We start from the raw sequence: 18,937 nt of genomic DNA on the forward strand, positions 1-18,937 counted from the left end.
GTTAAATTAATATTTGAAATTTCTAAGTAGGGGAGGAAAAACTACATTTACAAATGGGAGCCAGGCTTCTTTAAAAGAAAACAAAACTGCCTTACATCTTGCCTTTAGATGGGATTTTAAGATAAGTCACAATGACGTCTGATTTTTTTCCTAAGAAATTTCTCAAATATGATGGACTTTGTAAATGGGGCTATTTGGGTTTTGTGGAGGTTTCTTTAATCTATACACCTTTCATTCTTATTTTAAGTAAAATTTTCCTCAGTAATGTCCTTCTAGAATTAATTTAAATTTGGAGCCACATGGACTTAATTCACCTTTAAATATCATTTTCTCAGCTTAATTTTTAAAACTGTGCTTGAGATGTACTTTATCAGATGTTTAATTACTTACTACATTTTGCCTAGATATCCCTATGTTGCCTCACGTCCAAAAATATCTGAACTCTGTTCAGTATATAGAAGAACTACAAAAGTTTGTGGAAGATGATAATTACAAGTAGGTTGGATCTTCAAAAATGGTTTGTATAACTGTCCTACCCCCACTCATCCCAATGTATTTAAACATCTAAGTCTTCCATCATATCACGCAAATGCCTAATCCAGCCATATATTTGCAGTGGTAAAGGTATTTACATGCATCTCTCTTTAATCACTTGACATGATTGAGTCAATGTACAAATATTTCATCTGTGTGTTTTTTAAGATTTTAAATTGATTTTTAGAGAGAGAGAGAAAGAAACATCAATGTGAGAATGAAACATCAGTCGGCTGCCTCCTGCACACCCCCTAACTGGAGATCAAACCTGCAACCTGGGCATGTGCCTTGACCTGGAATTGAACCTGCAACCTTTCAGTGCATGGGTCGATGCCCAACCAACTGAGCCACACTGGCCAGGGCTCATTTATTCTTTTATTAAAAAGTATTTCATCTTTCTCAGATTGTTAATAGTTATGTTTGATAATTCTAGTTTAAATGTCTTCCGTTCTATATTCAAGCATTGAATCTTTATGGAAATTTATCTTTTAATAGACTGAAAAATTAATGAAACCGTCTACAAGTAGAAAAGTTACTCCTTTTTTAATGATGATTTTTGACACATCTTTGAACTTTCTTGGAATTGGTTTTTGTGATTTGAGAGAATATTGAACCTTCTTGCCTTTGGGTTGGATATATAGTTGTATATAGCACCACACTTACCCTTGTCTTTATTAGAGCAAGTCCTTTATTAAAGATTTTAAAAATCATTATTAAAATAGTGCTCATTTCCTTCTCATTACCATCCACAGTACTGACCAAGGTGGGAGGGAATTTGGAATGAACCTCTTGTATTTTTCAGTGGTATGCTATACATCACAGCTGTCAGCTTTTTTCTAAACATGAGAGAGTAAAGAACTTATTTCCCTTTAGGATTCTGTGTAGGGTTTTTTGCTTCATTTGTTAATTTAAAAAAATATATTTTGTGTTCAGCTTTATTATGCCAGTTGTTCCTAAGTTTAAAATTTAACTTGGTGTCTTCCACCAATATTTTTTGCAATCAAAGTCTTTAAAATTTTATTAAATTGAAAGAGTAGGTTACTTTTCAGTATTAATGCATTATATAAAAATGTTTTTATCTCATATGATAGTGATGATCAACTTCCTTGTTCCATAACTTCAATAATTTTTAAAGAATTTTGCAGAATACAATTAATACCAGTAAAAGACTAAAATTTCTGAAAAATGCTTAAGCGGCGCAATCTAATGCAAAACACATCCACAAAACAGATGGTTACAAAACAGTTCAAACAGTACTGTAATCGAGATATACCCAGTATGTTATGGGAGCATAGATAAGGGAGAACCCGCCTCAGCTTTACGTGGGAAAAGTGAAGAGAACCCTGAACAGCTTCAGGAGACAGTGTCACCTGAGGCTGAGTCCGAGTAGGAGTTAGCTCCGTGTTGAAGGGTAAGGAAAGGTGTTCCAGGGGAGGGAATGATCAAACATTGAGTTTGCTGCAGGACTCCAACCCACTTGGTGGTGGTGGGGCATCAGATGGGACACTGAAGAAGATAGATTGTTTTTCTTAAAGCTGCAGTTATGTTGCTACTAATTATGCAGTTATGAGCCTACTAATTAAATGTGTTGAAAATCAGAGCATTTTAAGATAGGAGCCATTAAAGTAAATAGGGGAAAAGTGTATCTTTCTGATGAAAGAGACTTAAATAAAAATGACATTTCATTTATCCAAATGCCTCTGTTTTGGACAGCTTCATCTATATAGGCAGTCAGTGTGGATATTACAAATTACATGCATAGGATTTAATCAGGATGGAATTCTATAGAAGTTCTTTCATTTTAATACTGAACATAATTTTGTTCATTGACTCAGCACCACTGCTCTTACGTAGTGTTTGATGATGATACATCTTTTTCATTGACTCGGCATCACTGTTACCTCACGGCATTTTGGTGATGATAAAGGCACTGACACTGGCCAGCCTTCACTGCTGCACTTTTACGATGCTCCACCTCTGTGCTGCTGCCCGTGATGTGCTGCTGCTGCTGAAAGCCCCGTGATTCACCCATAGCTTCCTTGCTGTTTCTTCTGTTTTGCTTCTGTGTCAGGAAATGTAGTTATTTTGTTTACTTCTTTGTCTTACACCTACTAGACTATGATCTTCAGGAGGGCAGGGCCACCATGTCTGCCTTCGTCTCTTATTATATTCCATGAGACCAAAGTGCCCGACACAAAGCAGATGCTCAATACTCTTAAATGAATGAGTTCAGTGTAGTCTGCAGCCCAAGTGATTAAACTGCTCTGTAAAAAGAAAAAGCAGAGAGTTCGAGTTAATCATATTCAACACATGCATTTAATACTGTCCAATGATTGGAATATAAGTATATGCAATCCCCTCTTAGGTTACCAAAGAAGTGATAAGTTAAACACCTATAATAGATTTATCATTATGAATGTCACTTGTATTATGTAATTTCATAAATCCAGTTGACATAATGCTAAAAATAAAATGGCTTCATTAACTTTCAGACAAATGCATCTAATAGGCTTTGTGGACTACACCAAAGAATTCTCCCCAATGGCTTTAGTATCCTATTTCATGAAATAGTTTCCATTGATAGGAATCATAATCTCTTTTTGCTGTGGAATTCAAAAGCTATGCCTGTGATGCTATATGGAAGTTAAGTACCAACTAATAAACTGTGACTTAGGGCAGGGATTTATCAGGAATTTTGCAAGCAACCGTTTTTATTTGTATAGACTTATCTTTTGATGAGTTGGTTAGTTTTTTGTATGATGAGTTTTAAATTAGGTGTTTTTTAAACTTTCAGTGCTACAGAAGCCATTAGCCCATCTAGTAAAGATTCTAGGAAGAATTTGCATAATATATTTAATAATATATGTGAAAGTTCCTGAGTTAAGTATCAGTTATCAATATAACTTCCAGTTTAAATCACCTTTTAGTCATTCATCAAATATCTTTAAAAGTGATGAATTGTTTGACAACGTTGGGGTAGTTTGGGGAGACTTTTTGTTTTTAAATGTGACTTTTTTTTCTCCAAACGCAATGGGACCGCTCAAACTCTCGCCTAAATGTGACTTTTTAATGTTTATGCCCCTTTCTAATATTTCCTAGAATAACCATAAGATCAGCTTAGTGTGAAAGAGATAGGAGACTTAACTATTCAAGTTTGCGTTCAAAGAAAAATATGTAGCTGAGACTCTTTCATTAAAATGTTTTTAGTTCATTTGTGGGAAAATACATGATGTTAATATTAACTTGTCAAATGTTGGTCATTTTATGTGTTTTGTTTCCTTTTGGAATTCAGGCTTTCATTAAAGATAGAACCAGGGACAAGCACACCACGCTCTGCTGCTTCTAGGGAAGACTTAGTAGGTTAGTGCATTTTCTCTTGTTACCATAATAAATCGGGTAACCTAATGGGAAGGAAAATGCTGCAAAGTAAGTAAATACTTAGCACATTTTATACTGCATGCAACATTTACTTTTAATATTAAAATATATGTTTTTTTCTGCTTGGGCTTTTTTGGTTTTTAATTAAAAAAAATTGTTACTTGTAGTTTGTCAATAATGTAAAAAAAAAAAAGATATTCTGTCATATTAACCAATGTTACCCCAATAAATTTAATTTAAAAAGGGGGAAAAAAGATATTCTGACTAATCAAGGAAAATAGATACCACAGACAGAAAATAACAGATAAATGTTTATAAATATCTATTTTATTTTTTTAAGAATACACTGTGCTAGACTATGAGTATTGATTACATTAGAAATTTCTGTGGTCAAATGGAAAATTCTATTTCGAATAATTAAGTCAATTTTAGTGAGTTAATTTTTTTTAAGTTTTACTTTAATACTGGGTCAAGTACTGAAAATATTTTAAAATATAGTCAGAGTCCTTAATTTACCTGTTGCATTATAATGAGGGTATTACATGTATACCACACATATTAAAAAATATAAAATTGAAGACTACTCATTATTTAGTAAATAATTGATAAGTGCCTTTTTTAAACTTTCAATCACAGACCTTGGTAATAAGCTTCATATTACTCTGTGTTCTAAAAAACATTTGAAGAGCCATCTAATAATGTATGAAGGAAGCGAGAGAACAAGCCATGGCTGTGTTTCGTGGGGAGAGTATTCCTAGCCAAGGAAAACATTTCTATCCAAATCTCTTACATTTGCTTTTCTTACAGTGATATTTTGCAAATCTGTGTACTTTGGAGTTCTGTTTTTTATCTTACCTAAAAGGAAGCTGGAAGTAAGAGTAAAGAAGCTGCCTCTAAACTAAACAATAGAGCTGTGAAACAGGGAGGGGAGACCTGAGTGCTCAGTCCAGGCGTCACCTGTGGTGGGAGACCCTGAGCCCAACTCTGTCCGTTCTGCTTCTGCCTCTGTAACGGGGGAAATAGTTATACCGCCTACTTAGTGCACATCAGAGAGATAGAAATCAGTAGATTTTGTATGCTTTGGGATTTTGTGTTTTAAGACTTACAGAAGAACTATTTCTCATGTTAAGTTAATTAAGTGGAATTAACATCTTAAAAGTTAAACCACTTTTTATATGAAGGAATTAAAATAGGAGGACAATCTTGAAAATTTCTCTCTTCCTTCCCCCCCCCCCCCCCACTTTTTTTAAATTGACCCCTTAGGTCCTGAACTGGGATCTCCACAAAGTGGAAGGAGTGTGGCAGCGGAAGGAGCCTTGTTACCACACACACTGCCATCCCCTCGGAACCTGATTCCACATGGACATAGGAAGTGCCATAGCCTGGGTTATAAGTCAGCATTTTTCATTTTCTCTTTCTAATTTTTAAATCATTTTCAGTTGATTTATTTTCTGTTTATTTTATTAAACAGAAAATAGTTTCCTCATAATTTTTTGTATACTATAGTATACAGTATACAGGAAAATATCTTGTTTGCCTAAAATCATTTCTTTCTTCCTTTACCTTAATTTGGAAATGAGTTTTTCCCCAACAGTGCCTTCACATTTTAGGGAGATAAATGAGTATCAGAGAGCATCATCATAAATGAAATCAGGAAAGCAATATACTATTTTACTTTTAAATTATAACCTTTTTTTGTATCAAGACAATTAATGCTTGTCACTATAAATTAAGGTTTATATAAATTATTCTTTCTATTCCTAAATATAAACAGTGGGAAATGATTTTATGTTTAATTTCTTAAGCTTTGCAAGATCTTTTTTTTCCAAAACAGGGCCTATGGCTCACCTTTGCCATGATTTTTGTGAAAATATAATACCTATTTTTCGAAAGTGAGTGTGAAACAATTTTTTAATAGACTGGAGACTTAAAGCATTCTCTATTACATCGGTAAATATGGCCTTGTTTCCTAAAATACTTTCCCTGCGCTCTTAGTTTGAGACCTTCATGCTAAATAAAATCTGTGTGTTCATTAGTATGAGAATTCAGAAGTTCAGGATAGTGGGTAAATCTTTTACTAGTATTTCCTGGATCTTTATATAGGAGTATCTTCTATATCCTGAGTTAGTAACAGTAATGAAATATTTTTCTTTCTTTCCAGTTTCATTCATAAAATGAACACAGCAGAGTTTAAGAGTGCAACATTCCCAAATGCAGGGCCAACGCATCTATTAGATGATAGCGTCATGGAGCCCCACGCACCATCTCGAGGTCAAGCTGAAAGTTCAACTCTGTCTAGTGGAATATCAATAGGTGAGAAATATTTCTCAGGGGGGTTCCAACTTACTTAAAATGTGGTGTTTAACAAAATTCAGCTGGAAAAATATCATTATCCCTACTACAAATACAGACAGTTCTCGGGTTACACTGGACTTCACGTACGTCGTTTCGTGGTTATGTAGCCATCTCCCATTTATTTATTAAAAAAAAAAAAAAAGTTCCGTCATTTCGACGTATGTACATAAGTGCTTTATGTTTTTTATTATTTATTTACCACAAGTAAAGGTCAGGAATTGTTATATTTTCAATTTTTTTTTACTGTTTCACTTCATTACTGCTGTGTATGTGCTCCATGTGAGTGACATAGGTGCTTATGTAGGTGGGTTCCAACTTACGGCGAAAATCGAGTTGCGCCGTAGGAACGGATTTCCGACATAACCCAAGGACCTACTGTACAGAAAATTTGAGTAAAGCAAAGTAGCAATTAGACATAGGCTCATCTTATTAGTAATATTGAAGTTAATAATTCGTGATGGTGCCCTGGCTAGTGGGGCTCAGTTGGTTGAGTGTCGTCCCATGCACCAAGAGGTCGCCGGTTCAAAGAAATGCCATGGACCTCTAAGAATTTCATAATTATATCGGTCTTATATTATGACAGACCTAGTAAGGAAAAATGTTGTACTTATATGCATTCTCTGATCATACAAGATATTTGTTTACTAACAGAATGAATTTGAGTTATAAGTAGACATGCAAAAATGTTTTATGTTAATTTATTTTCTTGTCAACTGTATTCCAATATATTGTAAAATAAATTTAGCAGCAATAATATTAGAATGAAGAATTAATATGTGGGTGAAGCACAGCTAGAGAAACTATTTTTAAAATTAAAAAACTCAAACTGAAATTCTGATGTTTGAAAAATAGAATAACTTGTAATTTTAGGTAGCAGTGATGGTTCTGAACTAAGTGAAGAGACCTCATGGCCTGCTTTTGAAAGGTAAGAAAATTGTCCATTTGAACTGCTCTGAGTTTTTGTTTTTTGATCTGTCTGAAAGTATATGAATAATCTAATTCACCTATGACAATGTGATATTTAAGAGATAATATTTATTGCATAACTCTAAGGGACTATTTAAACTTCCTGCTGGTGGCAAAAATTAGAAGTTGATATTTAAGTCTGGAATTGAGTCTTACCTAATAAATACATGTTTATTTGGTGGCTTAACACATGTATATAAATTTTAGCACATTTAAAATTATAATTTTAAAAAAATAATCATGGTCAATGTATCTATTTATGTGTTGAAAAGTAAAATTATTTCCTAAAATCCTGGTTGATTTAAGTAACTTAAGACATTCAGTAGAATGATCAACTTCCTTCTCCGCTGCTTTGTCAAGGGCAAAATGACTTAGTAAATTTTAAATTATACTGTAAGCAAAGCAGTTTAAAGTTTGAATTTAAATTGTCACTAAGTTTGCACAGAGGACACAGATTTATACTAAACTAGAGGCCCAGTGCACAGATTCGTGCACGGGTGGGGTCCCTCAGCCTGGCCTGTGCCCTCTCGCAATCCGGATCCCTCAGGTGATGTCGGACTGCCAGTTATGGGATCAGGGGAAACCGGCAGTCCGACATCCCCCAAGGGATGGAGCAGTGCTGAAGCGGCAGGCAGCCGGAGAGGCTGCACTCGCCAGCCATGAGCCCAGCTTCTGGCTGAGCGGCACTCCCGCTCTGTAAGCACACTGACCACCAGGGGGGCAGCTCCTGTGTTGAGCATCTGCCCACTGGTGGTCATTGGGTGTCATAGCGACTGATCAACCAGTCAATGGTCGTAAGGGTCACTTAGGCTTTTATCTATAGAGATACTATGCATGCATTCTCCTTTCCTTTTGCTTTAAGCTATGAAAGCCATCATTGACCTGCAGCAAACGTCATGTTATATTGAACTTCCAAATAAGATGACCTTAAAAATGTAGCCAAACAGTGCAAATACATGTTATATACTAAATGTTCATTAGGGCTTTTATGTTGTCTCTGACCATTCCATTCCTGCCATTTTCATACTTACATGGCACTTGACTCTTGACCGAAGTAATTGTAATTTATTATATATACTAAGCAAGCTATGTTTCTAAGCGAGAGTGTCATTTAGATTGAATTTTGAATGTCATATTAAAATTGATGGAATTGAAATATTTAGTTATCTAACTTCATATCAGTGACTTTTAATAGAAAACAATTATACTAAATACATACTGAAAATTAAACTACATTTGAATTTTGTTGTTTAATTGGAAAATTATAACATCATTCTCGATGACACTTTATAAAGAATGCTCACCATTATATGATTAAGATTTTACTTGGAAAAAAAAAAGAAAAGAAAAAGATTTTACTTGGAAACCCAATATATTAAAGTATTCCTGAGCCTTTCTACACTATCAGTGTTCCCAAGTTTTGTTTGTTTGTTTTTTTGTTTTGGGGGATTCTTAGCAGTTTGTTTTTGCATATTATTTTTCTTCCAACTTTTACTTTCTATCTCTTTATTTGGGTTTGCCTGAAATGGGAAAAACACAAGAGTTGCCTCTAGCACATGCTATATATACAAATTGTCTTCGTTCTTTCTCTCTAGAAAGAGCATAATACCATCATGTTGGTTATAGAGTGTGTTGTAATCTTTAGATAAAAAAATATTGATGTAGAAAATTGTTTCTCAGATTGCTTGAGATATTAGTGAATAACCAGAGTGGTGTGGGTAACTTGTTCTCATCCCTGCAGGTTATTTTCAAAGACAGTATTTAATGGTGTTACCTTCACATCTCAGAACAGGTCTTTTTTATGACAAATGTTTTGCTTTGCAGACATTTGCTGCAAAAAAAATCTGCTATACTCATGCCAAGTTTAAATCAGTGGCTCTTGAAACATTTTGAGAGCAAATTGAAGCTGCCCAGAAGACTCAGACATGAAATAATAATAAATGAATAAAGAACTAAGATTTAAAATACTACCTATAGATAATGAACTTAAAAGTAGTACTCTGAATGTTAAACATGCCATTTACTGTTCTTACTTACATCAAATAGGTTGCTGCTTCAGTTGCTAAAATAATGCTTTTTGTTTTAAATATCATTTGTCAACTTTTGGCTTTTCCCAGGCAAAGAAGTATCAGTGTCTATGTGTGTGTTTATTTTCTTTTGTTAAGTATTATACGCCATTTTGGGTAAATATTAATTCATACCATTGTTATCACTTACTGGCTTTATCATTTATTTCAGTTGACATGGAAGGAAAATAATGCCTTTATTACTCAGTTTGTCTCTCTTATTCGTTTTCTTGGATTTAATACAAAGGGTAGGAAGGAAAATAAGGTGTTTTGGCAACATTAATTTTTTAAGTTTACTGGCCACATTGCTTTTAGGTGTCTTCATAGGGACATATAATAAAAATGAATTATTTATATGAATCCAGGTGTCATATTTAAACTGCAATCCAAGCACTAGAATAGAAACAAAAGTATTTTTGGAGTATTTTTCAGTTTTGATAGTACCTGGTTATAAATTGCTCTTTAATTATTTTAGCAGTTTTGTGAAAGTGAATGTATATATAAATGTATGATGTTTTCTAAGCAGCTATATTAATTCTAGCATCAATAGTAAAAGAAACAAGTTTTTTTCAATCGATGCTGCATGCTTTTAAAAAGGATCAGAAACAGTCACAGACTAACCTTTTGTAAGATTTAGAAAGCTTTATTACACAAAAATTATTATGCTGTTCTAGGTACTGATGATGTTTGTGTGAATTAAAGTATATGTAATATATACAATTTATAATGGAATCCAACAGGAACAGATTGTACCATTCTCTCGGCCCGATGACACGAGTGGCACGAAATGGCTATCGAAGCCACATGAAGGCCAGCAGGTACAATTCCCCTGCATTCAGGGGCCACAGAACTCCCCTCTGGTGTTGGTGATTGGCTTACATGGGTGTGGTCTCACATCATTTCTGTTCTTTCTCAACTAATTGATTCAAAGACTGAAAAAAATGCCTAGGAAAGTTTCCAAGATTTAATCTAGAGATTAATTTGAATTATTCTTTCTGATCCACAAAGTTAATTGCTAAAACTTGCATCTTTATGTCACGTTTTAAAAATAATTCCATGTTGGTAGCTTTTTAACTGCGCAGGTCTTTCTAACACTGTTAAGTTATTGGATGAGCAATACAAAAATCCACTTGTAGACTTATTCAAATGCTAAAATCAAAGAATTTACTTTGCTAGTCAGATTTGCCTTTTGAAAGAACTTTTTTTAATAAACTGCAAGTGCTGAATTTAGACTAGTCTGTCTCATTAAATAATACTTGTGTATTTAAATGCATGTTCATTGCATTGTTCATCTAGTTAAATTGAGTCCTCTTTCTGCCCTGTGTTAGCTGCAGAAGAAAATAAGAGTAATGCGCATTGATTCGGGGACTGTAGGTTAGTGGTAATGGGTAATCAACAGACGGATAATACAACAAAATAGCCAACTTTACAAGTGAATCTGTGTCATTTTGAGGGTGTCCAATCTCCTCCTGTATACCTCCCTGAATATAAATAGCTCTAGCCTGAAATTTCTGATGGTTTCTAGGCGTTTAAGTCACTTTGAAGACACCTAAATAATCATAAAGGAATAAATTGGCAAACTTTAGTTTTCATCACTTTTACAGGAATTCTGCCACTCAAATCAGATCACCAGAGAATGCCAGATTTTTACTATGAAAATTACTCTTGTTTTAAATCTAGGAACTTAAGTCAGTTGGGGAGGCATATTTAAATGTTTGGTTATTTTTAATGGTTTTCTTAAGATATATGGAAAGGAAATCTTGGGTTTGGGAGTTAGGCTATAATCAAATACTTATGCATTAGAAGCATTTAAATGTAATTAAACTGATTGCAGAAAGCCCATTTAAAAACATATATTTCTATTGCTTTTTACTACTTTCAACTATTTGGAATTAAATGTGTGTGTTTTCTTTTTTCTTTTTTTGAGCTTTTATTATTTTTGAGTTTTACATGCTTAAATACTTTTAACAAATAGAATCCTCATCTTTCCTACCAGGACTTAAGGTTTTTAATGGGGGGAAAGTTTACAGCAGTGATGCAGTGTGGCATGTTAAGAAGAAGCAAAGTCTTAAATTTATTTGATCTTTGCTAAATTAAATTACCCTATTCTTTCTAAATTATACTTGTTCAAATATGTAATAAAGTGTGTGTTTTTAACCATCTGCTGACTTGAATAACTTCCAGATTAACTTTTGTAACAGCTTATAAATTTCAGATCAGTAAACTTTTATAATTGTCAGTGTCTTCTCATTCTGAATAAAGTAACAAAGTTTTGAAATAAAAGAATAATTACATTTCATTTAAGTACCTATTTGATAACTACTATACACAAAAGCTTTCTTACCTGTTTTTTTTTTTTTTTTTTTCGTTTCTTTATTATAGTTCTGCAGAATCAGAAGATTTGGCAGTACATTTATATCCAGGAGCTGTTACTATTCAAGGTGTTCTCAAGAGAAAAACTTTGTTAAAGGAAGGCAAAAAGCCTACAGTAAGATTTTATCATATTTTAACACTTCTAAAATATATATAAATGTACAGGACCCTAAGAAATATGAAGACAATTGAAATAAAATTACATACATAGTTCACTTGAAGTGATTTAAGGTACACATTTGCCTCTCCATGTTTGTTTTTAACTTATCTTTATTGTTTAAAGTATTACAGATGTCCCCCTTTTCTACCTCCCCCCACTGACCTCCTCCACCCCTATCTCGCCCCGCCCCCCCCCATGTTTCTTAATCTAGATTTCAGTTGAATCATACATGTAGGGAGCTTAAAGCATGCCTGTACTTCTCTGCCCTCTAATATAGTTCTTGTTCAAAACTGTTTCTCAGAGAACCTTGAAGTACATACTGTACAGAAGTATTTTACTAATAAGTTCAGGAAAAATAGAGAAAAGAAAGTTAACCATAAAATGGAATTCAATCAGTTTTTTGTTGTTGTTGTTGGTTCTTAGTTGTTGAACTCAGTAATGCAGGTTTGTTTCCCACGTGAAATAAAACCCAGATATTAAATGTCTTCCAAACCATAATTATGGTTTTTTTTTAAAAAAAAAAAAGTTTGGTGGAACAAAGATTTTCACATGTAACTCAGAAGTAGTTTTTCCCCAACAGCAGCACAGTAGTTTGATGATTAAAGAAAGATTTGTTTTCTTTTTTCAAATAATGTTACATCTAGTTTGGAATAAATTTTGATGTATATCTGCACTTAAAGTTTTTGAAGATGAAGAGGGCTTCTTGCACCTAAGCAATCTGATTTTTGCTGCTTAGGTTATAATCCAGCGGCTACACTAGACCAGCTAGCTAGTGAACTAAGAATAGCATAGCAACTGAGGCCTTACCACAGCTAACGTGTGCCAGATGCCAGAAATAGAGCGGTGAGCAAGCGCCTGCCTCATGGAGATGGTGTTCCAGTGGGGAGAACTAGCCCTTAAAGTGAGGAGATGGGATGGACAGTGGTGGCGTCAGGAGAGCTGTCACCATAGGAGGCATTTGAACCGAGGTCTGAGTGAGGAAGGTGAGTTAGCCATGAGAAGACCTTGAGTTCAGGAGACATGGTGACCTGTGTAGTTGAAGCGTTGAGCGGGCAGTAGGTGGAAGAGATGAAGTCAGAGAGAGGCTGGGGCTGCAAGTGGAGATGTCAGTTTGGCTCTTTAAAAAGTACAATTCAGAAGTTGAGTAGAGGAGGTGATGGCCAGAGATGGAGATTTGGGAGTCATTAGCATATAGATAGTATTTGAAGTATGGGCCTGGTGAGATGGATGATCTATGAGAAAGTGTTGCTGGGGAAGAAAAGATGGTTAGATTAACTAGGGTTCGGGTTATGTCAGGAGAGCAAGCAGTGAGATTAAAGAATTTGGAAGGGAATGGGTATAGTGCAGACCCATGTAATACAGACAGAACATGAAGAAAGGGGAAGGGGGACATGGGATGGGAAGGTCATGGCAATACTAGACAATATGAAAAAGTGGTAGGATTCTTGATGGGATGGATAATTATCTGAATGCAAGTACTAGTACAGTATATTAAGTGGAAGTGATAGGAGTGCTTGAGTTAAAGATTTCAGAAGAGGTGCTCTAAGGTTAGGTGGAGGGGGCTGAAGTGGAGCAAAGCTAATGACCATGGCACTGAGGAGTCGGCAGCATTTCCGTCGTGTATTCATGTGTTTGTCCTCTCCAGGTAGCATCTTGGACAAAATATTGGGCAGCTTTGTGTGGGACACAACTTTTTTACTACACTGCCAAGTCTCTAAAAGCTACAGAAAGAAAACATGTAAGTATTTCTTCTCTAAATTGTTAGCATTGTTTCACAGCCTTTTCATGAATGGGATTTATCTTTAAAGTGTAACTTTAAAAAAAAACAGAAAGTGCCTTAGCTTGTTTGACTCAGTGGATAGAGTGTCAGTCTGCAGACTGAAGGGTCCTGGTTCCATTCCAGTCAAGGGCACATGCCTGGGTTACGGGCTCGATCCCCAGTAGGGGGCTTGCAGGAGGCAGCCGATCAATGATTCTCTCTCATCATTGATGTTTCTATCCCTCTCTCCCTCTCTTTTCCTCTCTGAAATCAATAAAAATATTTAAAAAAACTAGAAAAATAACACACATGCTAAGAATATTTTTGCATATATATATATATATATAGATATAGATAGATAGATAGATACAGATATATATAGATATAAAGAAATGTCTGATAGCACTCAGTTTAGGAGAACACCCCTATTACAATGTACATCTTAAACTTAAACAATGTTTTAAGTCAAGTATATCTCCATAAACTGGGGGAAAGATAACATCTGTATTAAAATGCAGCTGTGTTTCCTATAAGAAAGGGGGGAGGGGGAAGCACAGTAACAGACCAAACAACATGGATGACCTTATCGTTCCACTAGCAGTCCTGCTCTTCGGGAATGGACGGTTGGGACAATTAGGTGTTGACAAAGAATTGAAGCTGAGAAAGATCTGGAAGGCAGGCGAGTGTCTCCACAGGGGCCGAATTTAGTCGTAAGAGGCCCTGAGCACACCTGACCAGCATGAAGTCACAGGTCTCATCTCTCACTGGGAGAAACTGAAGATACTCTCCCTGACACGTAAACTTTGCAGAGGATGAGCCATCAAGATAACCATTAGTTGTCTTTCTATCTCTCAGTTCAAATCAACATCAAATAAGAATGTATCTGTGGTAGGATGGATGGTGATGATGGCTGATGACCCGGAACATCCTGACCTCTTCCTGCTGACTGACTCTGAGAAAGGTGAGTCTTAGAGCGTCATGGCGAACCTATGACACGCGTGTCAGAGGTGACACGCGAACTCATTTTTTTGGTTGATTTTGCCATTTGTTAAATGGCAATTAAATATATAAAATAAATATCAAAAATATAAGTCTTTGTTTTACTATGGTTACAAATATCAAAAAATTTCTATGTGTGACATGGCACCAGAGTTAAATTAGGGTTTTTCAAAATGCTGACACACCGAGCTCAAAAGGTTCGCCACCACTGCTTTAGAGTAACCGGGGCTTACAGGTAACTTTATATTAACCAAAGCCTGTTTCACTGGGCTCATTCTTGACTGGGGGAAGATTTGTATAGTTTTATCTCTTGAGAAATATTTCTGTCACACAATATATAGTAATGAGATCAATATTTATTAAATGCTTATTTAATAAGCTTATGGAGGGAGGGAGGGAGGGAGGGAGGGAGGGAGGGAGGGAGGGAGGGAAGGAATATGAGAATCGATGTACGGTTCACTGTTGCTTTAAAATCTCAGTGGTTTGCCATATACATAGTACCCCTCATTTGTACCCGGAATTAAATTGTTATTCTTAAGTTCTAAATGTGGCAGAGGTTTTGCTTTAAATGATTTTTATTCCATTACTTTTAATCAAATTAATTGCTTATTTGACTTACAGCACTTTCCAAAGAAGTATAATTTCAATTATAATACTTTGCTCATAAAATATAATAGAGATGTTGGAGGGTGGCTGTGGAATCACATGCCAGCTGGTCCTACCTCAGGTGGCAGTCAGAACGGGGCCCAGCATGACTGCTGCTCCTCCTCAGACCACCTCTGGCTGTTGATAAGCACCCCAGGAAGCCAGCAAGGAAACACAGCGTTACCTTTTATGGGCTGTACATTATAGTTTGACCTCTGTTTATTCGGAATGTATTTCATATCAACAGGTAGTCTGCTTTTAGAGTATTATGAAGTGTTTCAAATAAAAATGTAAGCAAAATATGTTGAACACAGAAAAAATAATAATTGTGGCAAACTTCATTGTAGAAATGCTTTCTATTTAGATTAATCTGATGTCTGCATCTCAAGTGAGCAAGCAAAACAGTATTTTAATTGGAATAATTAAATATGTGGTAAATTATTTCACTTCTGAAAGTGAAAAAGTTTTTTTAATGTTAAAATCTCAAAGAAGAGTTGTATAATGTCTAAATATAGATTAGGCTCCTGGGCCATTGAATGCAATTATAAAGGAAAGTAGAAATTAGTAAGAATTGGGAAATAACAAGAACTTAGGTCAATGAAAAAAGGGAGTAAAGCTCAACTAAGGCAGTCTATATAGTACATGAATTCATTCTTTTCTCAGTTTATTACCTTAGTACATAGAACCATATAAAAATTGTGTGTCAGTCTTGAATTAGAGTTAACATAAGGTTTACTAAATATACACAACACAGATGAATTTCTAATTTTCTAAGAGAAAAGGGTGCCTTCTTATATTTTCCCTGAGAGCCCTCAATAGGTCTAGAAAGCTATAATAATTTTTAACAGATGTAACTAAAAAGGTAGCTGATATTGATGTTAGCTAATTAATCCTTATTCACATTAAATAGCTAATGTCTGAGTGTTAGTCACTTAGTGTGAAAGCACTGTGGCCTGTAAAAACCTCACGTTAACATTGCTAATAGATCATCTAAGCAGTATTGAGAACCGATACTCTGCACTCTCAGCCACACGTACAAATCTGCTGGGGTCCAACCCCAGCGGGTCCAGGGGTCCCCAAAGGTGTGGACGGAGTCGGCGATGAAGGAATGACACGGAGGCTGCGTTCAGTTGATCATCATAGTCGGGTTCTCTTGTCAGGGTCTCCCGCCATGTTCTGTCTAGGTTCTCCAGCCAGGTTCTATAGCCATGTTCTGAGGTTGCTGCAAATCAGCGGCCACCTCTCAGATTGGGCTGTTTAAGACTCGGAAGAAGACTGGCAAGCAATGACAATAAGCATAGCTATAATCATAGTGGATGGAGTGCACATGGAGCCTTGTTCTTGTAGAAGGTTGCTGGCCTCTTCAGTCTAGGGATTTCAGCTGTCCTCAAGTCGGGGGTTTGGTTGTCCTTGTTGATCTGGCTAGCGGGCAGCGTCATTGGCGACGGGCTTCCCGAAGCGTCAGCGAGTTGAAGGGCTGCATCAAAGGGTCCATCAGGGCCGTGCTTGATGGTGGTGTCGGTGTCCGGGAGGAGTCAGCTGTGCCCTCTGGGTTGGACAATATGGATGATACCGGGCGAGGAGGAGGATGAGGAGGAGATGGAGAGTGGTGTGACATAAGGTCGGATTAGATGGTCTGGAATCCACACAGGTGAGTCTGCATCCTGTGGAAATATACAAGCATCTCCTCTCCCCCAGGTTAAAAGTACATCAGGTCCCTTTCAGGCTCCAGTCAGTAAGTTTTTTCATTTGACGAAATAAGTGAGTTTCTGCTAAATGAAAGTTTCTTTTGCTGATTTACTCAGAGTCCTCGGACTTGGCTGAGAGATTAGCTTCCACTTCTTGCTTTTCTTCCATCTGTTGGGCCTCAGTTGTTAACTTCTTCAGCTGACCCCATGTTGGCATCTCAGTCCCTTGCATAGCCTTCCTTTTCTTCTTTGTTCGGGCGCCAGATGCTAGGGTCCAACCCCAGCAGGTCCAGGGGTCCCCAAAGGTGTGGACGGAGTCAGCGAAGAAGGAATGACATGGAGACAGCGTTCAGTTGATCAGCAGCCTAGCCAGGATCTCTAGCCAAGTTCTGTGTCCATGTTCTCTCTCTAGGTTCTGTCTCTAGGTTCTGTAGTCAGGTTCTGTTGCAAGGTTCTCTAGCCAGGTTCTCCAGCCAGGTTCTCCAGCCAGGTTCGGTCGCCAGGTTCTTTAGCCAGGTTCTATCCAGGTTCTTTTGCCATGTTCTGTATAGGTTCTCCAGCCAAGTTCTGTAGCCAGGTTCTGTCCAGGATCTTTTGCCATGTTCTCTCCCTAGGTTCTGTGTCCAGGTTCTGTGTCTAGGATCTCCAGCCAAGTCCTGTCTCTAGGTTCTGTCTTCTGCTGTCTTGTTACATCTGTATTTATACCAGTTGATTTTAATCCTATCAATTTCTATTCCAAAAGTTAGGGCGTTTCTTATCTCCATTCCAGGGAGTAAAGATTATGTAGCTCAAGCATGATTGTTTGTAGTTAAAGTGATTACCCGCCTGGCACTTAGTTAAGGGGTTTTATCCCCTCCCTAACTTCAGGGGAAAATCCCTACCTGGGAAAACAACCTTTCTCGGAGAGGTGACCTTGGTTAAAACACATGGCGCCAAGAAGGTGAGCAAACATATTAAGGACAGTATGCCATATATGCCAGGTCCCTTGAAACAGCAAGGATGGACTGGCTCCCGGCACAAATCTACAGAAGCCAAACAATTTTATTTAGGTATCGTTTACTCTAACGAACACTTAAGGAAATGCATTTACGTCTCTTCCAATTCACAGACAGCAGAACAGCTACTTTCTGCATAAGTGACGTCATGTGAATGTATCAGAGAGAACTGTTTGTGCTGGAAAATCAGTTGTTGTTGAAATAGACTTCTGAAATGGAGAACTCTAGTCTTGTTTTAGTTTGGTTTGGTAGCTGGCAGAATTGTTATATGTCAGAGTCCTTAAGTTTTTATTATTTTCCCTTTGTTTTTTATGATTTTAGGAAATTCATACAAGTTTCAAGCTGGCAATAGGATGAATGCAATGCTGTGGTTTAAGCATTTGAGTGCTGCCTGCCAAAGTAACAAACAACAGGTGAGCATTTCTCTTAATCCTCAAATAGTCCCTAACTTGGGCATGTGTTTAAGAGTTCTAAAGAGAAATAGACTAATTTTCTGAATGGAGTGGGGAAATATGTTCTTATTCTTTTTCTTGTTGACAGCAGTCAACAAGACGTGTAGTTCACATTTTAGAGAGATGGGCAATAAACAAATGAACAGATAACAAACTTTCAAATAGTGAAAACTATACAAGAAAACAAAATAGAATTATGTGATGCAGAGTGATGGGAGTAGAGACAACTTTAAATAAATAGGAGAGAGCAGCAAACGTCTCCCTAAGTGATGACATTGGCCTGAATGATAAGAAGGAACCGCCACGGGAACCGCCACATGCAACGACCCTGAAGCTGCAATGAGCTTCAGTTCAAAATAAGAATATGTAGCCCGGGCTGGTAGAATATAGTGAGAGGCAAGGGGATGTAGTTCTAGAGGGGGTAAAAAGAGGGGGCACTTCAAAGTAATAAAATATATTCTGATTCATCTTTATTTGTTCTACTAACAGGTTGATGTGGGTTTCTATGGTTGCAGTGAAACCCAAAACCATTTGGATATTTTTGTTTTTATTTTACTGAAACAAAGG

The 18,937-nt window shown here is 36.4% G+C and overlaps 1 protein-coding gene across 8 annotated transcripts in view; it reads left to right on the plus strand.

Moving 5' to 3' along the window:
- Nucleotides 1–18,937, plus strand: part of RALGPS2 (Ral GEF with PH domain and SH3 binding motif 2) — a 139,282-nt gene that overhangs the window by 97,517 nt on the left and 22,828 nt on the right. For 7 of the 8 annotated variants that reach the window (XR_011468727.1, XR_011468730.1, XR_011468729.1 and 4 more), the window contains exons 10-19: nt 405–495; nt 3,827–3,894; nt 5,176–5,305; nt 6,074–6,225; nt 7,138–7,192; nt 10,040–10,117; nt 11,682–11,787; nt 13,478–13,570; nt 14,447–14,552; nt 18,240–18,331. Coding sequence is in view for 3 of the 8 variants with exons in the window: in XM_070397176.1 (XP_070253277.1) it covers nt 405–495; nt 3,827–3,894; nt 5,176–5,305; nt 6,074–6,225; nt 7,138–7,192; nt 10,040–10,117; nt 11,682–11,787; nt 13,478–13,570; nt 14,447–14,552; nt 18,240–18,331 (971 nt within the window). In the remaining 5 variants the exon portion in view is untranslated. The remainder of the gene's footprint in view (nt 1–404; nt 496–3,826; nt 3,895–5,175; nt 5,306–6,073; nt 6,226–7,137; nt 7,193–10,039; nt 10,118–11,681; nt 11,788–13,477; nt 13,571–14,446; nt 14,553–18,239; nt 18,332–18,937) is intronic. The other variant, XM_070397179.1, reaches the window with a different exon arrangement.

The sequence above is a fragment of the Myotis yumanensis genome, unplaced genomic scaffold (genome assembly GCF_028538775.1).
Source record: "Myotis yumanensis isolate MYYU_CA2020_CCGP unplaced genomic scaffold, mMyoYum1.0.hap1 SCAF_17, whole genome shotgun sequence".
Classification (NCBI taxonomy): Eukaryota; Metazoa; Chordata; class Mammalia; order Chiroptera; family Vespertilionidae; genus Myotis; species Myotis yumanensis.